The sequence below is a fragment of the Gasterosteus aculeatus genome, chromosome 9 (genome assembly GCF_964276395.1).
Source record: "Gasterosteus aculeatus chromosome 9, fGasAcu3.hap1.1, whole genome shotgun sequence".
NCBI classification, from domain to species: Eukaryota; Metazoa; Chordata; class Actinopteri; order Perciformes; family Gasterosteidae; genus Gasterosteus; species Gasterosteus aculeatus.
The window spans coordinates 1,993,561-2,019,000 of record NC_135696.1 but is presented as its reverse complement, the minus strand read 5'-3'; the positions used below and the strand labels follow the sequence as shown (position 1 = coordinate 2,019,000).

The following is a 25,440-nucleotide window of genomic DNA, read 5'->3' as shown; positions in this document are numbered from 1 at the left end:
CTGTGAAACGTTGAATTCACAAGTTATTTACGGGGGAGTCGGGAAACGGCTGACCTTCATTCTCTGCTCGTTCTAACTGACTGATCAGCCAATAAAGGAAATGATTTCTCAGGGCTTCGCTGCGTCGTCGGTTCTTATCATAACTGATCCAAAGTATAGACACGGCTTCCAGAAGAAAAGAAGAATATAGACGATAAAACACATTATTTTATGTGCACCAAAAAATGTAGGGCTTTTTTCATAACGTAGGGATCAGATATCGGAAAGGTCGGTGCGGATAAACAGTGAACCCGCACGTCCTCTGCAGGGAACAAGCCCCCGTGTGACAATACGTCCTCTCCGCCATTCTTATTCTAACCGGGACGTTAAGCCGCTGAGGTGATACAGCGAGAGGAGGGGGGGAGCAGACGCCTCCCTGCACCAAACACTCCATCAGACCCTCGCTCGCGCCTCCCCCCCCCGTCTCCCCCCGTCTCCCTCTTTCTTTCTCTGCCGTCTCTCTGTCGCCCCTGTTGCGTTGTCTCATCCGTCTTCCCTCCATCTCCGCGCCGCAGAGGGTGAAATATTCATTGTGAAGAGCTGTCGTTGACTACATGATGAGATATTAATCCACCCGAGTGGATGCTGCACAGGAGCTCTTTATTAGCCACATAATACACCCGTGTGTGTGTGTGTGTGTGTGTGTGTGTGTGAGAGTACTAGTTGCAGAGTTGAGGCACGCTTACATTAGCAGAATAATGACATGGGATATGTAGATGGGGCTGACACTGCTGTTTCCAATGTGTGCGTGCATGTATGTGCGTGTGTCTGTGTGTGTGGGTCCAAGAAAGGTACCAAAGATATCTGTCGACGACGTTCTGTGTGCACAGGACGTGTCTTTTGAAACCTCGCTCACGCGCGCGTGTGTGTGTGTTTGGTGTTTTAAGGTGTGTGTGTGCAGAGGGCTTCGAGGGCGACTCGTGCGAGATCAACTTTGACGACTGCGAGGACAACGACTGCGAGAACAACTCCACCTGTGTCGACGGAATCAACAACTACACGTGCATGTGCTCCCCGGAGTACACAGGTGAGAGCCGCCTCTGCTCCGGGGGTCAACGCGCCGCGGGGGGAAAGGCCCCACAGGCCGAGGCGTGCCACCCACAATTACTCTATCGTACCATATTTAATCTTGATGGGGAGAAAAAACCGGCAGCCACCTTTTTACTCGGGGAAGGTAACCGCAGAGACGGAGGTTTGAGCTGCAGTTTGCGTTGCTTCAATTAGTGTCGGCCCGCCTATCGGACCCCTGCGGCCACAATGCACCCTGGGAGTCTGAGCTTTCACGCGCACACAAGCGTGTAAGGTTTTCTCAATTGAAGCAGATGTTTTCTAACTGCGTTTGGAGGCCGAACTGGAGCGGTAGGAGCGCTCCATGTGTGCGCCGGGGTACGTTGTCCGTGAGAACAACGAATGGCACTTTTCACAGTGATAAACTGCAGTAATCTGTGCTGCAACTCGTCTGTCTGCTCTTGCACTGTGCTAATCGCCTCTGACTGCTGTGCTTTGTGGCCGTGTTCTCCCTGTGTGTGTGTCGCTGTGTCTGTTTCTCCGTCTCACTCTGCTTTCTATCATCTGTCGTCCGTGTGTGTGTGTGTTTGTGTGTGTGTTTGTGTGTGCGCGGTTGCAGCTGCTACCAATGATGTGGAGAGAGGTTAGTCTGGTCTTCTCTCTGTCCTTCCTCCACCCCCCCCTCTCCTTTCTTCCGTCCTTCGATCCTTTCCTTCCTTCCTTCATTTCCTGTGCTTTATCCACGCCCCCCCCCCCCAGTAACGCCGCTCTGCAGAGCCACGGATTAAACACACACGCGTTATGCGGTCATGCTCCACGTTAGCAGTGCACGTCCTCCATGTTCAAACAGTTTGTAATCCATCCCCTCAGACATCTGGGCCTGTTCTGCTTGCTGCCTGATGCATACGTGTTTTTACTAAGGCCAAAGGTAAATATTGTGCCGTAACATTCCAGGTTAGCGTTTGGACATCGGAGGAGAAGGCCGATGATATTCTAGGAGTTGGATGGTTCCAGCTCTCTACCTGGCAACCTTTAGTTCCACTGGAATACGTTAGTCCTCTTTGCCGTCTGGGATTTTTGCAGCCAAAAAGTAGGGACTGCGTTTGGACTGAGGAGGTGTGATGTAGAAACGTTTGGCTCCTGTAGTGTTGGCAACCTGTCAATCAAACACATACCCTGTTTTATGGTCTATTTGACTCCAAGTAGGCCGTCATTTACGAAATGAACATCGTGATGTATCGAAGAAGAATGAAAACTTTGAGACCATCAACTCACGTTTCCAATTTTTACTGAGGGAATAAATTAAGGGAGAAGTTGTTTTCTCAGACTTCCATACAGCAACTTCTTTTTGCAACCGGAGGAGTCGCTCCCTGCTGGCCTGAAGAAATCGAGCAGGTTTTAAGCAGTTGCACATTGGCTTCACTTGCTGCAAACTGGCGGGTGGCGTCTGGCAGCAGGACGCCGTCCTTTGCATGTTCACCCGCAATCTGCTGCAGGGAACCTAAATATCTAACACAAAAACGTTCTCATAGCAAATGCTTGCTCACTTCACCACTTTTTACAGAAATTTGTTCAACAACATGAAAGCCGAGGACCTTAATGACTAATGCTTCTTTTGTACGTTAAACGTAAATTTAAAAAAAACATGCATCTCCCATTGATCCCCGGGCGGTCGTGTGATTATTCCCAGTGGACGTCGTGCTGTCAGGAGTATCGCTTTATTCCCCTTTACGCCTCATCAGCGGGCGGCTCCGAGTCGCAGGAACGCTGGGGATATTATCAGGAATATGACACTCCCAGAGATGAGATCATTTATCAGACCGCTGTGTTGGTCAGAGAGTCATCCATCATGACGCGCACACACACATACACACACACACACACACACACACACACTCTCTCCTGGCTCTGCGGTTTTGCATGTACACATAGAGCTGCTCGCTCATATCGAGATGCACAAACAAATATTTAGGTGTTAATATGGATTTCCCTATTGTTTGTTATTTTTGACAACAGTATGCAAAGTATTGAAACGGTGTGTGTGTGTGTGTGTGTGTGTGTGTGTGTGTGTTTGTTCCCAGGGGAGCTTTGTGAAGAAAAGCTGGATTTCTGCGCTCCAGAGCTGGACCCGTGTAAACACGACTCAAAGTGCATTTTGACCCCTCGGGGCTACAAGTGAGTGGACTACACACACACACACACACACACACACAGGGGCACGCAGATAAGCATTGTGTGTGTGTGTGTGTGTGTGTGTGCGTGTTTGATTTGGGCCTCCTCGCACAGGTTTCCATGTACGTGATGTTACTCTTTGAATATCCTTGTTGTCTGCGCGTTTAACCACGTACCAGTATCCAGCATCAACATGCATTCTGGTGTGTGTGTGTGTGTGTGTGTGTGTGTGTGTGTGTACATTGTAGGTGCGAGTGCACTCCGGGCTACGTGGGGGAGCACTGCGACATGGATTACAACGACTGCGAGGAGAACAAGTGTCAGAACGGAGGCCAGTGCATAGACGCGGTCAACGGGTACACGTGCGTGTGCACAGAGGGAAACAGGTGAGGCGACATGAAGCCGCTGAGTGTTCGTACGTAAAATATCCCCATAATGTAAAAGAAAAGCTGAAGTAACTAATGTGTGGTACATTTGTGTGTGTGTGTGTGTGTGTGTGCGTTTGTGTGTTGCAGCGGCTTATTCTGCGAGTTCTCTCCCCCGATGGTCCTCCCGCGCACCAGCCAGTGTGACACGCACGACTGCCTGAACGGCGCCCAGTGCGTGGTCACGGGGGCCGAGCCGCGCTGCCAGTGCCTCCACGGCTACCAGGGCGAGCGCTGCCAGACGCTGGCCAGCGTCAGCTTCGTCGACCGCGAGTCCTACCTGCAGCTCCCCGCCGGCCTGCTGGCGCCAGAGACCAACATCAGCCTGCAGGTGACGCCGCCCGCCGCTCTGAGAAGCGCGCCGTCGCGCAGTTAGTGACGAGCGGCCAGCCGTAGTTTTAGTCTAAAACTATCAAATATATGTCGTGCTTTAAGCACAAATCTGTGAAATCGGTACATCAGAGTGTGGGAATAGAGGAGGATTTAGGTGATATAAAACCTGTTTAATTCAAAGCATCAGTGGGGAAGAATAAGAATAAAGAAGTACTGGTGTCAGGAGAACATGCCTGAGGAGGAAAGTTCGGGACTTTCCGAGATCCCGTTACAGGCGTCAAACTTGGGCAGGACCATAAAAATATTACACCATCCTTTCCAGGGCAGTTTAAAATAAAGATGGAGCCTTGGCGGGAGTCGGAGGGAGGATGTGATGCTGTGTTCAGAGCGGGGTGAGGGGGGGGGGGACTCTCTGCATTGAAGTCGGACTGCAGAACAGAGTAGATGTTGGAGCGGTATGGACTTCGTTGACGGACCCAGAATGAGCTTCTTTAACGTCTGCTGGGCTGGTAGAGAATAAAAACTGAACTTTGTTCATTCATTTGTTCAATATAATATAAGAGTTGTCTATTTCCTTATGTGGCAAAATAGTACCACAATTTGCCTTGTTGTTTATAATAGATTGAGACCGGTAACATGATTTTTTTTAATACAAACCTCATGACAAAGGCCGTTTCCGCGCCGTGCTTTCAGATTGCCACGGACGAGGACAGCGGCGTGCTACTGTACAAAGGGGACAGCGACCACATCGCCATGGAGCTCTACAGGGGACGCCTCCGGGTCAGCTACGAAACCGGATCCTACCCCCCCTCCGCCATATACAGGTACGTGCAGGTACGAGCACAAACGTCCGGCACACAGCCACATGTGATACAGATGTTCTCTCTCTCTCTCTCTCTTCTCAGTGTGGAGACGGTGAACGACGGCAGCTTCCACGCTGTGGAGTTGGTCGCGTCGGACCAGACTTTATCGTTGTCCATTGACGGCGGTCCGCCCAAATCCATCAACTCCATCAGCAAGCAGTCCACACTCAACATAGACTCTCCGCTCTACCTGGGAGGTAAGACAAATCTAAATCTAATTTACTTGCAAAGAAACACATATTATTACAAATATTATATGTGATATATATTGATTTTTTTTCAAATTGTCCTTGTTTGTAATGTTTCATTCTTTAATTGTTTATTCATAATCCAAAATAGATGCATAGATGTGTTTTTATTGTTGAAATGTGGGTGTTGCAGTAGCTCAAGTACAGGTTAAGAAATACGTTACACACTAAAGAGAAACAAAGGTTATAGTGTCCTGGAGCAGAGGCTCGGATGGACTAACTTAAAACAACATATAGCGTCATCATGTGAAGACCACAAAGACAAATATCAGAGCAGCTTAGTTTCACAATGAGCTTTTTGTAGCACTGGCTGTCTATTACTGCTGCAGAACAACACTCTTTTGTATTTCAAAGTAGCGTTTAGGGCACAAATACCTTTAAGGAGTATTGCACCTGTAACCGTTTCCTCCTGCAGGTATGCCAGAACGGGCCTCGTCCTCCGGGGGCCTCTCGTCCCTGCAGCACAGCTCAGGCGGACGCAACGGCACCAGCTTCCACGGCTGCCTCCGCAACCTGTACGTCAACGGGAAGCTGCAGGACCTGGGGGCCGGGCCGGGGGCCGGGGCTTTGACCTCCGGGGCCGCCCCGGGCGCCGCCATCGAATGGCTGGGCCGCGGCGTGGAGGCGGGCTGCCAGCCCTGCCAGAGGGGGGCCTGCGTCCAGGGAGACTGCCACCCGACCGGGCATCGCGGCTTCACCTGCACCTGCCACCCGGGCTGGACGGGAACGGCGTGCGACCTGCAGGTCAACAACCCCTGCGACGGCAACAAGTGAGTGGTGTCAGGGTCACATATATTTAGTATACATACAGCTTGTCTATTCAAGCTGCTGTTTTGCTTGATTGGGACCTCATCGTCGACATCATTTGAGGCTTCCTACTGGCTGCTTTTTGTGCTTTTTACCACGTGATGCGTCCAATGACCGTGGGAGAAACGGAAACCATAGCGATCAATGATCTGACCATAATGGCGTCGGTCAGAGCTTCTACCGGGGCAGTTTCCCAGGCGGTTTTAAAGAGATCACGCTCGTCATTCCCGCCGGCGGCGTCCTGGGGTCGAGATGGTTGAGGGCGCAGCTTGGCTGAGGGCTTCATCCCCCACCTGCCCCCTCCTCTGTCTCCAGGTGCGTCCACGGCACTTGCCTCCCGATCAACTCGTACTCGTACTCCTGCCGCTGCCAGCCCGGCTTCGCAGGCGTCCTGTGCGACGAGCCGGACCAGGACGCGGCCAACCCCTGCACTCCGTCCCGCTGCAAACACGGCCGATGCAGAGTGTCGGGCCTGGGCAAGGCCTACTGCGAGTGTAACGGCGGCTACACGGGAGAAGTGTGCGACAAAGGTGAGGAGAAAAACAAATTTGTCCTTAATACTAACATTCTTCTAAAAATAATAACCACATGCTCCTGAGCTTTTGAATGCAAAGCTTGTTTCTCTTCTAAGCTTCAGCTCGGCTGTTTAATTAGCCCTGTGTGAGTGTGTGTGTGTGTGTGTGTGTGTCTAACAGTGTTCAATGTCTCTGCTTTAACACTTCTAACCCGTTGCTTTTTCAAACTCAGCATCTCCTGCGCTTCCTCCTAATCCCTCGCGGGGAGTTACTCAGGTGAGACGGCCTGATAAAAATCTTACTGTCGCCCCTTTTTTATTTTTTCAGTGAAATAACGGTGCAACCACTGCGTCACCTTGTGTCACCTCATGCAATGAGGTCGATTTACACGCAGCAATACGACAATGAGTCTTTATATCTCATCTGAGATTAACAGTCCTTTTTTCAATCGTAAATCGTAAAAAAAAATTGTTTCAGCCAAAGTTGATTTATCTCCTTCATTTGAATCCAATTAATGACTTTTTCAGAAAACTAACTAATTACGTGGTTATTGCCTAAATAAAAAACGCTTCAATGCAGGCGGGAAGTTTATTTTGAAAGGACCCTATACATGTAACAAGTGTAAATGTCTCCCTAACACGTCCTCGTCCTGTCCTCTCAATGGACCCTTTGAATTACGCCCGTGGCATCGCTGCGGATGACCCATAACCTTTGCCTTTCCCTCCTCGCGCCCCCCCGCAGAGGTGGCCTGCCGAGGGGAACGGGTCCGAGATGTCTACCAGAGGCAGCAAGGCTACGCGGCGTGCCAAACCCAGGAGAAGGTCTCCCGCCTAGAGTGCCGGGGGAGCTGCGCGGGGGGGGCAGACGGACAGGGCACCTGCTGCACCCCCCTCCGCAGCAAACGCAGGAAATACACCTTCCAGTGCACCGACGGCTCGTCTTTTGTCCAGGAAGTGGAGAAGGTTGTCAAGTGTGGCTGTACAAATTGTTCCTCGTAAAAAAAAAAAAAAAAAGAGATTCTCTGCCCTCCAGATTAATCTTCTTGCCCACCTTACTTGATGTCCAAGGTTTCCTCTCTGAGACAAACCCCTCACCCTCCACAGGCCCCCTGCCCCGACCGTCCCTGTTATTTTTTTATTTTTTTAAACCCTTAAAAAGAAAATGAAAAAAAAACAACAGAAAAAAACAAGAGAAACAACAAAAAAAGAGTTTATTTTATTTGTCAGTTCTGGGCTGATGATTGATGCTTCCTCGGTGGAGATGTTGAATTGTATTGTAAAGTACAAAAACAGACTTATTTTTTATTATGAAGTGGAGAACAAAAAACAAAGACAAAAAAAAAACAAGACAAGAGTTGACTTTTTCCTTACTTCCTTTTCGTTGACCGTGACGACCCTGACGGCGTGCAACGCCCGCCTCTTCCCCCGGCGAGGCCGGTCCTTGTAGACTTCCTGCTTCCTGTCTGTGAGTTGTGTGTTTTTAGGAGTAACCTTAACTGGTAGTACCACAGACTCACCGCTAGCGGGCGCTGCATTAAGAGCGCCGGAGACGGCGGACGGCGATTTGAAAAGAAAACACAAAAAATAAACTTCGACACGAGGAAGCACCACCGTTGACCTCCTGGACCCTCGGAGACTGTGTGCATGATCCCACACACAGCTGTGCTCAAACGCCTGGTGTTCCTTACAGCTACTGAACAACAACACACACACACACAAGTGCTCTCACATGTAGAGGAATTACACACCTGCAAGGTTAGATACAGTAGTCTCTGTTTATCTGTACACACACACCCCCAAAGTCATGAATGACAAGTATTTATTGTACCATAAATACCTGTACTTATTCAGTAGATCCCCTGTGTTTCAATCTGGTTCTTTTAATATATATTAATTTATATTTTGTCCTTATTTTTGTATTAAAAAAGACATACTCTGTCAAGATAGCTGAACTAACAACATGGTGTCCTTTATTTTGGTTGAAGAGAAGTTTTTTTTTTTGGGATCACTGAAACTATTGTGCTTGCCAGAGACCGTAGTTACATTTTAATCTGCAAATGTGACGTGAAGACATTGTATATTTTTTTTCCTGAGAGTTTGTACTGTGCCATTGCCAGAAGGTCTTTATATTAGAGTATAAATGTATAGATCACTTCTTTCCCTATGTATTTCACACACACAATCTCGTGAGTAGCATTGACCCTAGAGGATGCTTAGGAGCTGTTTTTACCTTTTTAACAAATTTATGCTTAAAGAATACTGTGACTTTTCTAAATGAAACTACTTTGTTAGCCCCTCTCCTCTTCCCCCGGTCTCCGATGTTAACATGTTGCTGCTAAGTTTTTGTACCGTAGACTTGGATCCTGATCTGTATGTTATATAGAACTTCCTGCTCCTGCTGTACAGGGGCACCTTGTGTAACAGATAAATACGCCCCCCCCCCCCCACTCCTACACATGTGCATTGTGCTTTATATTCCCTTCTTCTCCATCCCCAGACTAATGTCAGTTCCCTGACTGATATTTGTTTATTAAACACAATATTTACCTCACACTTATTGCATTTTGCCTTTTGGTTTATTTCATGCAAGTCTGGAAAGTATTCAGACAAATCATAAGCTCCTCCACTTTCCTTTATAGGAATGCACATAACTTGTGCATTCCTATAAACCTGTTTAGTCCTGATAGGAGATGCAGGATGAGAGAGTCCTGGATGTTTCTTGTTGCCCGCAAACCCGATGGAAAGCCCTTTAAGTGCTGTGTGAACCTCCTTTGTGCCAGAACCTCCATTCGTGTCCCAATCCTATAAGAAAGTCTTTAATACGGCTGCGTAAAATGTTCTTTCGCTGCCCTGAACACGTCCACGAGTTTATTCCAGTTAATCCCTCACATCCCATTGCTGCTGTAAATAGCTAATTAGCTTCCCGACTGTGAATTTATCCGCAGCTGCTTGGTTACCAAGAATTCCACTATTTGATCCTGTTTTAGTTGCATGTCTTTGAAACTAAATTATTAGTAGTATTTTTTAGTCCCCATCCATAAATACACTGTGTGTTTGTGTAAGGACAAATCTGCTTGATAGGCAGGGTACGGAGATATACAGAGACATCAAATGTCATTGATGGGGTTCCATCGGGCTCTTTTTTGCTTGTTTTTTATTCGTTGGTAGAAGCCGGATCTTTATGCTTATGTGTATCACAGGTTAATGCGTAGAGAATATATGCGGGTTGCTTTGAGACACTCTTCTTAGAAAGCTTACAAAAAATGGCTAATATATTTTCGTTTGAATATGCAGTCAAACAGTTCCACCTGCTGGTGTGAAATGTCATTACAAGTGACCCTAATAATAGCACTTGATAAATTGGATGAATTTTCTAGTCTCGCCATAGATTCTTAATTGGATTGAGGTTTGGGCTTTAATGGTCCATTTTAAAACATGAACATGCTCTGATCTAAACCATTCCATCGTACCTCTGGCCGTATGTTGAGGGACATTGTCCTGCTGGAAGATGAACCTCCGCCAAAAAGTGTCACGACAGCCACGCTGACACAGTTGTTGGTGTGCGTGGCAGTCTGTTGATGTTTTTTCAGGAGTCATCACAACGAGCCGTGGAGCTCAGCTGCTGCCAATTACCTGCCGGATTGTTACGTGCCAGGACTTCGCCTGAGACTATCGTCGTCCACCCTGATGGACTCTTCCCCACCAAGCCCCAGAAACTAGAACGTCTCGGACTACTGGTGTTATTTTTGGATCTTTTGTGAATAAACTATTCTTTATTCTCGCCACCAATCCAACAAGGCCGTTTCCAGTCAGGGAATCCTGATTGGTCAGCACAACTCGGCCCTGCAAGATGTAATGACCAGTCTCCAGGCACTTTCCGTCAGTGTGTCTGCCATCCAGGACCGCCTCAGCACCCCGGTCGTGGCACCTGCTCCCACCCCAGCACTAGTCGCCATTGCCGAAAACCAATCACGAACCGTGGGTACTAACCCCCGAGAGGTATGGTGGGGACATGGGTCCGTGTCGTTCATTCTTAATGCAATGTGGACTCGTGTTTGACCTACAACCACCAACGTACGCCACTGATAAGGCCAGGATTGCCTATATTGTGGGGTTGCTGAAAGGAGAAGCCCTGGAATGGGCATCAGCGGTTTGGGAACAGACCAACCGGGACCCTCCTACCTACAGCTCCTTTACGTCCGAGATGAGAAATCTTTGACCATTCAATCCGAGGTAAGGACGCCTCGAAGCGCTTGATGTCATTATGCCAGGGAAGGAGTAGTGTAGCACGATATGCCGTTAGGTTTAAGTTTCGGATTTTAGCAGTAGAGTGGTTGGAATGAGGAGTCGCTACAAGCAGTGTTTCAGCACGGTCTAAATGAAGGTTCTGGATAGGACACTAGTTCATCCTAACTGGTTGGATAAATTAATTGCGTTGGCACTGCGGGTGGATAACAGAGGTAGAGAACGGACAAGGGAGAGCGAGACTCCAGCTAACCAAGGGTAACTCACGAGTTGGCAGGTGAGGCAAGGGCTCAAGCCCCAGAACCCATGCAGCTGGGAGGCCATCGCGTTCCGGAGAAGGAACGTCAACGACTGAGGGATTCCAACAGCTGCCTGTACTGCGGCCAGTTAGGCCATTACCTCGCCTCCTGCCCCCAGCAACCGGGAAACCGGCGGGCTCGCTAGAGGTGGGGAGGCTGCTAGCGAGCCCGACTACAGAACCCCGTGCCCCAGGGCGAACATTATTCCACGCCGCCCTTCTCCACCAAGGTCAGTCTTACAAGATTCATTCATTAATTGATTCTCGTGCGGATGAGAGCTTCATAGACGCAGGACTAGTGGAGCAGCTTGGCCTTCCTACAGAGACCTTGAAGAGGACCATTGAGGCAAACACCTTGGATGCCCGGTTACTGGCACGAGTCACCTCCAGAACCGGACCAGTCCAGTTGCTCCTGTCAGGTAACCACTCAGAATAAATAACGTTTTTGATTATCCATTCCCCGCATATTCCTATCATTTTAGGCCACACCTGGCTGGTAAAACACAACCCCACCATTGGAGTAAGGAGAGGGTTATCAGGTGGAGCGGGCATTGTCATGCCAACGGAAGGATCGTTCACGCCTCAAGAGGTCCACGAAGCCTCAAGTAGAAACTCTGGAAAACTTTTTGGATTAACGTCTCTGATGCTCGTCTGTGTTCGCGTGAAGTGATGCGGCTCCCTGCAGATGTCCAACTATGGTTTGTAGATTGTGTGCGGGATTGTCGAAGTGTTGGCGAGTTGAGGACTTTGTGCGAGGGCTGCCACTAGTTGCGGGCGGCTTAATTAAATTGGCGACGGCAGGTCGCCGCGCAGTGGCTGCGTGAAGCCTTCTCGTTAGAGCGTGGATGGATCGGGCCGACTTGCTCGGGTCGGGTATCCACCCTCTACTTCTCGTGCAGACAGTGTGGTGATGTTTAACGCCGTGTCTTCGGGTCAATGATTCGTTCATGGTTCATTTTTCACGTGACCTGCATAGGCTCAGCACTGGTACCACTTGGTTGGCAGAAGGATTGTTTTCCACGTGACCCGCATTCAACGAATCATTTGTTTCCTTGGCTGAGCCGATGCAAGTCCCGATGCGTGGCCACGAGGAAATGAACAAATCTTTTTTTGAGAGGACTCGTTACTCTCGAGTCCTTGTAAGGATTCGTTCAAAATGAACGAATCGTTCACGAACGACACATCACTACTAGATAATTGTTAATCATGTGACCAAATGGACATTTAAAATACTTTGGGAATAATATCCAGACGTGACAACGCCACTCTTTGGAGGGGAGAGACCCTGAATTCAATTACCTTACTGGCCAAAAAACCCATACAAGGTAGATCATAGACAGAGGCTTCTGCGTGTCCAGTGCAATATCACTTTTATTTAAACAATAACTTTATAAAAACACATCCAAATAATTTATACCAGTAGTGATCGACCGGGGGCAACAATGACACTTCCAACAATAAAACACTGCACACTGTTAAGAAAGGCTAAAATAACACTACAAACCAACACACACAAATACGATTAATGATCCTGGTTAAAAGACACAACACAATAGAAGTGGAGAAGGTGGAAGCAACGGTCATCAAAAAGGCACAATGTCAGTTTGTTATTTCTATAAATAGAGAGCAAGATGGAGGCACTAGAGCATATTACTAAACTAAAACTATGGTCGGAGAAAAAGAGCAGCGGCTGCCCTGCCGACCACTGCGTGTCACCAGTTCAGCCTGGAATGCACAAAACAGCCACTAATCACCAAGTACCCATCGTCCTTCTCATTACAAAACGCATAATGTGCTTGCAAGCCCAACTTCCTAGGCCCAATGCACCTGTGCACCAGCAGGTAGGACCCTGGGCTCACCAGGTCTGGTTCAGGTCTGACCTTCTACCATAGGAAAGAACATTATATTAATTTCCCCATGGCCTACAGGATGCAGATTAAAATTGCACAAGCTACCTCCTTAGTATAGTTTGCTCACCCACACGGTACTGGCCAGCAACAAACACAGCAACCCAGACTCCAGCACATGCCGGACAACGAGAACAAACGTGAGTTGCTCAACTCTCACGGGATCTCCTTTCTATGGAGGGGCTCTCCTTGAGTTTAAGCCTCCCGCTCTGTGCGGAGGCTCCCAGGTCCTAAGGTCCCACTCCTCACAATCATAAACAATTAGTAGATGTTATCTTTACTGTTGCTGAAATACAAGTCCTGAAATGCACCTTAATAAAAGTACAAATATTGACTCTCATAGCTGGTTTGTACAGTGATTCACCCAAAATGTCTCTGTTTTGTGACAAATCTCACACTCTCAATGAGTTTCATTCTTTTATGATACAGTTTTCTATCTTGACTAATCACAATGTGAAAGTGCACTTTTACAAATACAACTTCTGATTTTCTTTTATTCATCTCAAATCCTCCAACACCACTAAGCCGACCGTATCCGAGTCCCGCTGTCGGGCTGCACTGTGCCCTTGGATGCCTCCGGATTGTTCTCTGACCTGTGAGACTCCAACAGCAACGACTCCTTTTCTCCCTGTGTGTCTCTGGTCTATTTTTAGAAGCTAGACGGACACTGTTAGAAGCGTTCACAAATAATTCAGCTGCTCCACGCGGCAGCAGGAACGAGAAGCGGCAGCCAGCTGTGCCCTTCCAGCTGCTCCGGCCACATGCTCTCATCTTGTTGATGAAGTCTTTTGATAAATCGTCCTGCCTTCGTTTAAACCCCTCGGACATATTTGTTTGAGCGTTCGTCAACCTCTTCCAGTGAGGAAGAATGGATCATCTCTATGTGAATCTGTGTGTCACAATGTAAATGTTTTATGGTTCGAGTGAATTCATTAACATGAGTGCACTTACGGTCTACAATGAAGACGATATCCTCATACTTCATGCGAGAATGGAATCGACTCGATGTGTTGAACATTAACTTAATAACATAATATAATAAAACAAAAATTGAACAAATCTGAAAATGAACTAATGCAATTTAGTAATATCAAATAAAAGCGTCCGTATCTCTCCCCTCGGTTTGAGTTGTCATGGTTTGATAGAAGCTAAGCGACCTCGTTCCAGGGTCAAACGCTGCACTTCCACTGGCTCAGAGTAAAAGCTGAAGCCATCACCAACATGCAGGAGTTCATTGTTTGTGAACCTGTAATTCTCCTTTCTCCATATTTCTAACCGAAATCCTCATGTTTTATCTCTGCCCTCTTTTACTCATAGTTCATGCTCTCACACAGACACACACACACACACACACACACCCTTCTGCCTCCGAATTCTTTATCAGTGGTGTCTGGTTTGCAAATCTAATCCGACCTGATTCACTTTTCTGCCGGAACCTGATTCATTGAGGTGAACACACACACACACACACACACACACACACACACACACACACACACACACATAAATAAATAAACCACACACTCATGAATGGAGAGTGTTCACTTCTCAGGTTTGTCTTGGATCCTTCATAGAAGGCCTGTGTGCTTATAGGCATGATTAAGCCAGGACTAAATTCTACTGCATGTTTTCTTTATGTATTATTATTTATTCAAAGATAAGGGACCAGGATTACTGCAGAAAAACAATGCCGCGACCTGATCCCATGTCCCCAAAGACACCCAAATGTGAGGGATTATAAGGACTTTCAGACGGAGAGACATCACAAACTGGATCAGTGGAGAAGGAAGAGCAAAGTCACATCAAATCCATTAGTCGGTTTCTATAAGGGCACATTTTTCATTCAATTAGATATTCATAAGGATGTGGAAAACATTTTTCATATTAGATCCGGTCAAATTTTCATCTTTCAAAATTGTCTCTTTGGGAATAAGACGGAATGCATTTTGTGAATTATGTTATTATAGTTGTCACTCCTCTGGCGTTAGCGAGGTGCTTTTCTGCATGAAGCATTGAATCGTTGAATTTGTCTCCTGGCTCTACTTAAGAAATTCTTGTCCGCGCTGCTGCTTCAGCGAGGAACTGTGACCTGGATGAAAACTAAGTAGAGCTTGACAAATTGATCGTTGCATCTCTGTTTCTCTCTCGCTGGCCTTTCTTAACTCTCACACATTAGAGGGGTGCGGGTTTGTCCCACTGAAACTTTCCCCAGGCGAACAAAGATGATGAAGTAAGCTCCTTCTTGGTTGACACGAGAAAGGACACGGCGGCGCAATGAGACCAGCGGAGCCATCAGTCAATATTGAATGATATAATTCTTTTATTGCTCCTCAGGGGACGGACCCCCGAGCTCTCTGAACAGCGATGACTTTCAGTGACTTGCAGACGACGACGTATATTTAAAAATGTATTCCACCTGTGTTTTATTAATCCTCTTTGGTATGGTGGCTATTCTCGCATACAGTAGGAGATGCCTACAGGCTGATGGATATCTTGCAGCCATATGACTCCACAAACCCTGAACACGCTTCCGCTCTGCAGACAGGTAAAGGTACGCTGCAAGTCTCGCTGTTTTCTCATGCCTGCGTGAACGCAGACTTGTTAGCACTGGTGTATGACAGACAATAAATGGATAACTGCATATTTTTTCCAGTGAAATGAGAAATCGGTGCAGTCTATCAGTTGTTGCACTGATAAAAAGAAAGTATGTGTACATAATGAGAAAACTCAAACTCCACTCAAAACCTCTATCCCATAATCCATGAAACGAATTGGGAAGTCACAGCATGGATTTGTGTGACTTTAATACTCGACGAATGAAACCGTGTGTTGGTTGAAAAAACCAATAGGAGCAACAGTCTATATGCAAGACGAGTATCCAACCACGCCGTGTCTGACTATCGCCGTGTTGGTGTGACTTTGGTTCTCCATTGGAACGAGTGCAACGTATGCAGCACCTGAAGTCCAGAGACCACGTTTGCTCTGCGGCCTGTAATAGTGATTTAAACCCAACCACGGTACTTGACGCTGGAATCATGAATCCGGTCGACCCCCCGTTGAGACGTGAGGTTCCTGGAGGCCGTACACACACTTCCACATTCGGGACTAACGAGGGAGTCTCATTAAACGGAGGAGAACAGATGTAGACCGGAGTGGCGCTGTCGCCATGAACGCTTCCGTGTTCCCGCCGGGTCGGGGCGTCTTTCACAGGAACAACCTTCACAAATAATTCATGTTTGTTTCTTTCAGTGGATAAAGGTGGGGGGAGGGAGGGGAGGGAGGGGGAGTGCAGAGTGCATCCACATGAAATGGCACATCAGCTGACGGTTGCTAATGGGAGTCGGTTACATAATTCAAGTTGATTCAGAGAAATGCTGACCTCTGACAGCTGAGAATTACATATGCACGTTAAATGTGAATGCAAAGTCAAGGGACAACAGCAATTAATAATCTGAACACTATGCAAAAAAGCATGAACGAGGGGAAAGAGGGATGGCACCTGTCCCAGTTTTAGATTAGATTAGAATTAGATTAGAAAAGCTTTTTAAATCCCCATGGGGGGAAACTCGTTTGCCACCGAAAACCCGATCATGCACACAATAGTTCCCACAATGCACAGCAGAGAGGCTTGATTCAAGACTTTGACTGTCCTGCACCCACGGGCCAACTACATGAATACGCTTTCTCTGCTTTAGAGTTTCTCTTCAACTTGATTCAAGGGCTAAGAATAAACACGATGCTGACATTTGGTGACGTGTAATCTAATGAAGCGTTTTGTGGTAAACACTGATGACCTCTGGACTACGTTTTGCTTCACGTCTCCTCGTGTCCTTCCGTGTCCTACATCTGGGGCTCACGCCTGTCCCGCCTGCCGTGTCCCGTGTCCCTTCCACGCGCGGTGTCTCTCACATCGGTATCCGCGTCAGGCCCTCCTCGGTGTCCGTCGCCGGCTCCGGCGCGGTGCCCCTCGCCGGCTCCGGCGCGGTGCCCCTGTGGTACAGCACCGTCACGTTGGCGTTCCCGCTGTCCTCGCTCCCCCGGACCGTCGTGGCGCAGGAGACGTCCGGCTTGGCGCTCGGCCGGCTCTCGCGCCTCGTGCGTCCGGCCTCGTTGCTCGCCATCGCCGTGCCCACCGCTTCGCTCGCCGCGGTCAGGCAGCCGCGCCCGCGGCAGCACAGCAGGCGCAGGAAGGCGTCTCTGAAGTCTGCGTTGAACGCGTAGATGACCGGGTTGAGGGACGAGTTGCTCCAGCCGATCCACACGAAGACGTCGAAGGTTTTCTCGTCGACGCAGTAGGGCCCGCGCCGGGATCCCGGGGCCTTTGGCCCGGGGCAGAAGGGCAGTGCGCAGTTCAGCACAAAGAACGGCAACCAGCAGCACACAAAAACACCCATGATGATGCCTAGAGTCTTGAGGACCTTTGCCTCGCTCCTGATGGAGACCTTGAGCTCCCGGTGCGACTCCGCGGGGCGCCGAGACTCGGGATGAACGCTGACGCGCGACTGATAGGAGCTGGCGCCTATTTCCGCGCACAGGTGAGGGCACAGCTCAGGTACGCTCGAGCGGCAATTCTGCGCGTGCTCCGCCGCCCGCTCCAGGGAGGATATCATCCGGATCTGCATCTGGGCTATCTGGTAGATGCGGGTGTAGGTGACGATCATGACAGCCACGGGGATGTAGAAGCTGATGAGGGAGGAGGAGATGGCGTACGTGCGGCTCAGGCTGGAGTCACAGCTCCCGCCGACGCCGCCGGTGACCTCCCCCACCGAGGGGTCATCCGCGTCCGCGCGGTGCCAGTTCAGCTGCACGGGCACGAAGGAGATGACCACGGAGACCGTCCAGGTCACGCCGATCATCACAGAGGCCACCTTCTTGTTCATGCTCCTCTCGTAGAGGAACGGGCTGGAGATGGCCCAGTATCGGTCCACGCTGATGACGCACAGGTTGAGGATGGAGGCAGTGGAACACATGATGTCGCAGGCCAGCCAGGTCTTGCAGAAGTCGCCGAACGGCCAGAAGCCGGCAACTTCGGCCGCGGCTTTCCACGGCATCACCAGCACGGCGACCAGGAGGTCCGACAGGGCCAGGGACACGATGAAGATGTTGGTCACTTTGGCGCGCAGGTGCCGGAAGCGACAGACGGCGACGCACACCGTGAAGTTGCCGAGAAGCGTCCAGACGATGAGCGCCGCCAGGACGCAGGCGGTGAGCGCTCGGTGCTTTGGTAACTCCTCCTGGCTGCCGGCTCCTAGAGCCAAGGCGGTCGTGTTGGTCATCGCCCGGTCCCGCGCTCCGCCATCTGACAGACTAGAATGAAGAGGATAAATCCATCCGTTCGTTCCATTAAGAGAGAAAAAAAAAGAAAAAACAGAGTCCCTTTAGAGTGCTGAGCGCGCATCCTGCTCCATGCGGACTGATCTGTGCCGCCGCTCCGAGCGCAGCGCAGATTTACTCCGGTGAACACGCGCACCGCCAGCTGGTGCCCGACAGCGCGCACAGCGCACAGAAGTTTGACAGAGGAGACAAAGGCCTTTTCAATAGGAGCTTTTGTGTTTTTTTACTTAGTTATGTTGACAGGGCGACGTTAGGCTGCAGGAATCACTTCTTCTTTTTTTATTTTTTTTCAGCACTTTTCCGAAAGAGCGCGTTATAATTCAGCACTGTGGCAAAATGCAACGTGATCTCGCAATATTACACATAGAACGATTATTTATCATATTGAATGATCCACATCAAGGTAATGCTGGACAGTAACATAAGTTAAACATTGAGAGAGAGAGAACTCATATGTTCATCACACCACGTGGTTGAGAGGAGGATAAGTCATATAAGATGATGTCATTCTTTACACCTCACTTCCTTTCCGCTTCCTTTTTCTGCTTTCTGCTTTAACAGATATTTGAAGCTCGACACATCGACTGGCTTTTTTATCCTTTTATTGATGAACAGGGAAACCGGCTGTAGCCCAACTTGAAAAAGTAAAAACAGAATATTCAAAATCAGCACGAGCAGCACACCAAACCGGACATGCAGTGACACTTCTGAGTACGGTTAACATTCTCACCAGGACCAAAGGGACTTCCGCACAGCATTCTGGGACATCAGACGTCAGTCAAGACAGCAACACATCAGGCACAATGTTCAGCCATCCTACATCCTACTCGAAATGGAGCTCTTCTCAAGAAGGAAAGGCCACAATGTGTTGGAATCGGTCTGTAGGTTTATTTTGTATGTCTTTTATTACTAACTTGAGGGGGTTATGAATAGCTGCACTGAGGAGGATGTGAACTAATAGGGAATATTCAAAATGGTGCACCGAATATATAAATGTTAAACAAAATACTATGGATGAAATTCTGTGAAAATATTTGGTGATCTTAACAACATTTGCTGCGACCAACTCGCAGGTCACGACCTGCACAGCGAAAGTTAATTCTGTGGTGTTTGGCAAAAGTGCAGAGTTGAAATCACGCTGCAAAAAGTTGATTCAGCTGTTACAGAGTCAATTGTACGAAAGAGCCGGAGTCATTATCCAGTGTCAAGGACTTCACACTCCTTGGTGTTGGGTTTAACTGTACAGTGTATTTAACACTGAGCATTTTTGACACTTATTCCGAGTTGAGTGTTGATTTCACATTGACAAGATTGGAAGAATAGAAACACCAGCTTAGAGTTAAAAATGTGTATATATATATATATTTCAGTCTACATCACATTTAGTATATTTTGCACTCTCTTATCTTATCTTGTCAGATGTGCCTTTCACATCACTTGTATAAAATATTCAAAATATATCAGGTACTCGTGTGGAACTTTCTGGATTGGGGTCGTGCCGACCGTTAAATGCCGCACGGACTTTGGAAAAGTAACTAACACAAGCCTCCTTTAGGCGCAGAAGGAACTTTATCCTGTTCTATTGTGATCTTGTGAATGTCAGCCTAACAGCTAAAGCTTTACCAGCACATCATTTTGCTAGTAATCTATTTACCTCAGACTGATCGAGGCTGCTTACCCTCCTTTCCAGACTTTATGCTCATATGAGCTAACCAGCTGTTTGTAGTAGAATCATTTACCATGGACAGCTTTCTCTCCCCCTCTCTCTCTCTCTCTCTCTCTCCCTCTCATGCACACACACACACACACACACACACAGGACACGCTGCTGTGGATAAAAGCAGATCCTTTTGCCCCGGGGGCAGGACCAGATGGCCCAGCTGAAGTTGAAGCACCGGTGAGGAGCACTTAAAATAGCACCGCACGCCATATTTGATCTTTAATGGCTGCAGGGTTTTGTTTGAATACACATCCAGATCGTGGAGACAGAGGCAGGCGGGTCAAACCAGAGGGTGGGAGTTGATAATCAGATTATCTCTGGGATTTTGAGAGTGTACTATTTTTGTACATTCGCTGATTTAGGACACACTGGAATTAAATCTGTTTTGTTGAAATCCCATTGCTTTCATTTAAATGCCCTTTCCAAGTGGGAATTAAAGGTTAAATCTAATAATAGTAACCATTCTGAGCTCACAATATGTGGTACTTTTTGCATGAAGTACGTGCACGAAAAGATCACAGCAACAGTGAGTTTATTTGTGCTTTAAAATGACGAATCATCCGCAGTATGTCCGTGTTACTGTATGCAGCAGGGGGCTTTGACACTCTCTAAAGCTGCGTTCAGCCCCACCAGTCCCATTTCTTGCGCATATCCAGCTACGGTCGTCATTGTGCCGTGTCTTTGCGCAGACTTCTTATGGGTCGTCTGGTTGCACAACTGCTTCTTCAGAGTATGCATCTCCTTGTCCTTCCTCTCCCTCCGCAGGATCTCCTCCAGCTGTCTCTTGAGGTTTTCCTCACTCACTTTGCGTTGCGCAACCTCCGCCCTGGCCAGTTTCAGCTCGCGCTTGAGGGCCACGGCTCTCCCATTCTCCGCTCGGTGATTCTCCAGCTGAATCTCCTTTTCTCTTTTGCGCTCCTCTCTCTCATGTCGGAGCAATTCCTCCATTTGCTTTTTCCTGTCCCCCTCCCTCCTGCTCTGCTCCTCCAAGCACTGGGTGACTTCATCCAGCTCTTTCTCCAGAGCGTCTCTCCTCGTCTCCTCCCTGTGCCTGATGGCCTGCTCTTTCTGTATTTGCAGAAGTTCCCTCTCCCGCTCCTTCTTTTCGTCCTTTTGGATCTTCTCCTCCATTGCTCTCCTCATTCTCTGCACCTGTTCTTCCTGCTCCTCAAGTTTTTTAGTGACTTTGTCGAGCGCTTCCTGAAGAGAGGCCCTCTTCTCCTCCTCCTCTCTGCGTATCTCCATCACTCTCACCATCTCCTGTATCCTCCCCTCCTTCTCCTTCTTGTCATAGTCCTCCACCACTCGTCTAAAGGCCTCCTGCAGATCTTTTGCCATTTTCTCCCCCTTCTGCTGCTCCAGCTCCTGTTTTTTCTCTATCTCTTCCATCTCCCTCTTGTTTTTTTGCTCAACCATCTCTAGCTCTTTTTCATAAAACTCTCTTACGGCCACCGCCTGCTTGTTTGTCAGCAGCTCCTCCTTCTCAATCAGCAGCCGCCTCTCCTCCTGCAGCTCCCGAGCCAGATCCTCCTCTGCTTTCTGGAGCATCTTGCTGCCGTAGCACGTTCCTCCATTACCCTGCATCATGTTGTCCACCAAGACAAGCAGCTCTGACACCTGGTCCTTCTTGTAACTCTGGTTGTTGAAGACACAGTACCTGCCCCCACATCCGCCCACCAGCTCGGCTAGATCCTTGGACATGTCTATGAGACAATGCCTAACGGAGGTCCTCTCTTCCAGAAGGTCTCCGTGGGTAAAAACCACGACAGAGAAATTCAAAGCATGGAAACCTATCGCCTGTTTTATCTGCCGCAGCGCCTCATTCGCCCCCTGGGTGAACCTCCCAATCTGGATAACGAGAAGGAACACGTGGGGGCCGGGGTACAGGAGGCTAACGCTCCTCCTCAACTCCTTCTGCACCTCCTGTGGGGTCTGATTGGTGTCCAGAAGACCCGGAGTGTCCAGGATCTTCAAGTGTCGCCCACGAAACTCTCCAGAGACAGCGCAGCAACGTCGGGTGACGGAGGAGCTGCTAACCTTTGAGTCGAAGACCTTACGACCCAGGATGGAGTTGGCGGTGGAGCTTTTCCCGCTGCCAGTCTCCCCGAGCAAAACCAATCGGATCTCAGCCGAGGAGGAAGAAGGCCTCTTGCCTTAAAAGAGAAAAAAAAATACATTTTTCAAAACATCTCAATAATACACAGGTGATAAAATCAAAATATCCATGATTATAATACGGGTAGATGAGCGTTCTGATTGGTTGAGCGTTGAGCCCCTCAGGGGGGCATCATTGCTGTTCACATTGACCCGAGTGTTCTGTATCACTGCGCACTCACAGTAACAGGTTAGATTTTGCGCGACCGTTAGCTTTTAGCTCGGTGGTGATCGCCGAAAAAAACCCTGGAAATCCCACAAATGATCGATTTCCGGCAATGTGAGCTTTTGCAACCGGACAATTACGGTGGACGTCCTGAGCGATGAATGAGGTGGTGTCGGACCCAATGCTGTTTACATGCACATACCGGGGATATTTTTTCTCTCCACTACTGGAATGAGATACACAACGTTTGGTGGCTACAACTATTTTGAGGTGAAAGGCAGCTATTTACTTACTATTCATAATTCTGCTGGTAACCGTATTATAAAAGCAATGAGGTACTTGAGGCAGTACTTGTAACTGTTCGAGGGTTGCCCTGCGCTGCGCGTTGGGCCTAACAACGCCCCTGAACTGTTACATTATTGGACGATAAAGTACAGCCTCTCGTACCTCATTGCTTTAACAGGGCGACGCCGTTATCGTGAATTATTTTGGCCACAACAATCAAGTCGTGAAAATCTGATTGTTTCAGCCCCAGTTCAAGCGAAAGCAAGACGAAAGGATGCGATCATAGAAACAAAAATAAATCTCCACTTACCGGCACAGCTGATAGAAGACAGCTGCTTGCTGATGGAGGACATGCTGATTCTGGTCGCTTCGTGAATCAAGAACAAAAGAGTACATCACTATATAGATCCCAACGTTGTGGGCGTGTCCAACCCTGTGACGTGTTAATCCCCCTCTGAACTCTAACCATCACCATCACCGGGTTTCAAATACAAGTCCTGATATGACGCGGAGCAATAGTCTGTCTCTGACACCCAGATTATATCTCTGAGGAGGTCATGGTTCATCTGAGGCAAAGATCTGGGAAGCAGGGAGAGTCTACTGTGCAAGAGGGGCTTGTGGTGTGTAGTCAAAGTCCAACAGACTGGTTGTGTTTCTTTATCTTAGAAGTGATTGGTTGTCATTAAGAACCACGGATCAATAGACCCTTTGCAGCTAACGTCATGGTTACGTCACTGCGTTGGTCGGGGACCAAGCAAAGGAAAACAGTGGAAGAACACAACTCACTTTGGAGTAGTGGCTTCATTTTCAGGATAAATGTCATCTTGTCACATTATCGGGTATCCAAACAGACATTTGAGAAACTAACTTCTGCAGGTTTGCTAATTTCACCATGTTCTCCTGCAACACTACAAAACAAGTCAGCCTCGTGGTTGTGGTTGTGGACTTGTAGATTTGAGTAAGCCTACCCCAGAACATCAAGTGAGGTAACAGCACTGGGTCCTAAATGGCTTGTTTTTAGCTAATATTCTAGTAAAAGTATTAATAAAAATCATCGTGTAATGTTTTCAGGTGATTCTCGGTGACAAAGTACAGGTTAGCTCCTCACCTTTCGAGCCAAATACTGTTCTGATTATGAAAGTTAAAATTGCCATAACCAGTCGGTAAAAGGATGATAGTTGCAAATATTAAATGCTATGAACATGGAGTTCAGTCCCCTCCTTCATGAGTTCATACATGAAGCCTGCACGGTGCGTATCGGTTTACAAACTCCACCAGACGGAAGCAGAGGTCAGTTTGTGCAATTCCACCTAACAGACAAGTTATTGATTGTTTCTATCATGATGCGCTGCAGAAACCGATCAATAATGTTGTGCCACTGACACTACAGCACTGATTAATAGGACCATTTAAACTGATGTTACCATTATATAACAATTTGTTATTACTTAAATATATTTAAATGCTGCCTTAGGATTCACAACTTGGCATAATTCTGATTGTTGGCTGAATCTTTTATTAGTGGATCAGAAATTATATTAAATGACCCAAACTAGGCGCTAAGACATTAATTCTACTCAAGGCACAATACGTTTGTTAGAACGTTATTTTTGTTCTCTTTTGCTGTATCCACAGTCACAATCAAATCTTAAATAAAAAGGCTCAGTGGAGGAATCTATTGTAAGGATTATTTTCAAACTAATGCTTGATGTAACAATGAATTGTCTGCAGTGAATAGTTGGGAAAGCAGTGGTTTGAAAGAGAAGAATATAGCTTCTTTTGCCTGCATTTCAAACCATTAAAAGTACTGTTACATCTCACAGCCCAAGAAGAGGATCTAATAAACTTGGCAGATGTTACATTATATCTGTTTATAAGGGGCCGTCTAAATAAACGTACGTATATATTCTCTTTTGCTTTGCATGTACAATTGATTCAGTAACTGTTTAGTCTGTAATTCCATCATATCTGGATTATAGATTATAGATTAGAGGCATTTAATGAACTAAACCAGGTTCACTCAATCGCCTGCCTGCTGTTATTTTTCTTAAGTGTTTGTAAAGCATCACATTTGTCATCTGTGTGTGTGTGTGTCCTCAATGTTGTGTAACAATTGCAACAGTTACATACATTTCAGTATCCTTAAAAGTACATATATGCTCATTCTCACCTTCATGTTGCTGTTGTTATTGATTTATCTTTTCCAAAATGATAAAGCAGAATGATTTCCCAAAACACGTGTCCCAAAAGTGTATGAAGCAATGACAACGAGTTTTTCAGCCAAACAAATACAGAAGTGGACAGATGTATGGTGTAAAACAAAAGAGATTTGTAACACAACGCAAACTGGAAACAGTTTTTTACTGGAGCAATGAGTGGAAAGTTAAGATGACAAAGGTACAGCACATTGACCGTTTGCACTCTGGAGGTAGTAAAAGGCTTTACGCTCTAAATATATCTTTTAAAAGATGAGTAGGAAAAGAGATAATTCACTCTTTCTCTCAAAGTCTATTTACATTTGTAGACTTTTGTAAACGTACCATTTTCAGAAAACCTGTTACTCCAAACAAATAATTGTGTAAATGTAAAGTAATCAGCGTTTTGAATCCATGCTGGTATCTATTACTTCTGTTACCTTATTCAGCTGGCGTGTCTCCAATCTGCTGGGCCTCTCAGTGTAACTGAGTCTGGAAAAAACATCATCCGTTGGCCCTTAAATGTGACGTCGGTAATGAGACGCCTATCGCTGGACGATCATCCATAATGGAGAGTCCGTGCACGTGCAAACTCTCCTGAAGGTAACGCAGCGAGAGGCTTTGATGAGCTCCCCACGTTAAACGGAGGACCCACCCACACACACACAGACACACACACAACATAATGCTGACACACGTATAAAACAGTTGCCTGGTGTTGCGTCAC

General features: G+C 47.5%; 3 protein-coding genes across 15 annotated transcripts in view; 1 reads left to right on the top strand and 2 right to left on the bottom strand.

Moving 5' to 3' along the window:
* Positions 1 to 8,962, top strand: part of slit2 (slit homolog 2 (Drosophila)) — a 64,413-nt gene extending 55,451 nt beyond the window's left edge. For 6 of the 13 annotated variants that reach the window (XM_078080090.1, XM_078080088.1, XM_078080093.1 and 3 more), the window contains 10 exons: positions 927 to 1,066; positions 1,667 to 1,690; positions 3,129 to 3,222; positions 3,468 to 3,605; positions 3,735 to 3,975; positions 4,671 to 4,801; positions 4,883 to 5,037; positions 5,504 to 5,858; positions 6,211 to 6,425; positions 7,152 to 8,962. In XM_078080090.1, coding sequence (XP_077936216.1) covers positions 927 to 1,066; positions 1,667 to 1,690; positions 3,129 to 3,222; positions 3,468 to 3,605; positions 3,735 to 3,975; positions 4,671 to 4,801; positions 4,883 to 5,037; positions 5,504 to 5,858; positions 6,211 to 6,425; positions 7,152 to 7,408 — 1,750 coding nt within the window. In that variant the 3' untranslated portion in view covers positions 7,409 to 8,962. Of the gene's footprint in view, positions 1 to 926; positions 1,067 to 1,666; positions 1,691 to 3,128; positions 3,223 to 3,467; positions 3,606 to 3,734; positions 3,976 to 4,670; positions 4,802 to 4,882; positions 5,038 to 5,503; positions 5,859 to 6,210; positions 6,426 to 6,642; positions 6,687 to 7,151 lie in introns of all 13 variants that reach the window. The other 7 variants (XM_078080091.1, XM_078080089.1, XM_078080094.1 and 4 more) reach the window with 3 other exon arrangements.
* A 6,199-nt stretch (positions 8,963 to 15,161) lies between these two features.
* LOC120825612 (D(1) dopamine receptor) lies at positions 15,162 to 18,397 on the bottom strand. Its single transcript, XM_040187320.2, has one exon. The coding sequence runs from the start codon at positions 18,133 to 18,135 to the stop codon at positions 16,765 to 16,767; it is 1,371 nt and encodes a 456-aa protein (XP_040043254.2). The 5' UTR covers positions 18,136 to 18,397; the 3' UTR covers positions 15,162 to 16,764.
* A 381-nt stretch (positions 18,398 to 18,778) lies between these two features.
* On the bottom strand, positions 18,779 to 25,302 carry LOC120825606 (uncharacterized). The gene is made up of 3 exons (XM_040187299.2): positions 25,154 to 25,302; positions 22,829 to 22,885; positions 18,779 to 22,066 (listed from the first exon to the last, which is right to left on the bottom strand). The coding sequence occupies exons 2-3, from the start codon at positions 22,869 to 22,871 to the stop codon at positions 20,490 to 20,492; spliced, it is 1,620 nt and encodes a 539-aa protein (XP_040043233.2). The 5' UTR covers positions 22,872 to 22,885; positions 25,154 to 25,302; the 3' UTR covers positions 18,779 to 20,489.
* Between the last annotated feature and the right edge of the window lie 138 nt (positions 25,303 to 25,440).

Bases quoted from the DNA above. Each gene is read 5' to 3' on its own strand.
- LOC120825606 (XM_040187299.2), bottom strand. From the start codon at position 22,871: ATGTCCTCCATCAGCAAGCAGCTGTCTTCTATCAGCTGTGCCG. The intron at 22,067-22,828 runs GTAAGTGGAGAT...TTCTCTTTTAAG, and splicing joins GTCTTCTATCAGCTGTGCCG to GCAAGAGGCCTTCTTCCTCC.
- LOC120825612 (XM_040187320.2), bottom strand. From the start codon at position 18,135: ATGACCAACACGACCGCCTTGGCTCTAGGAGCCGGCAGCCAGGAGGAG.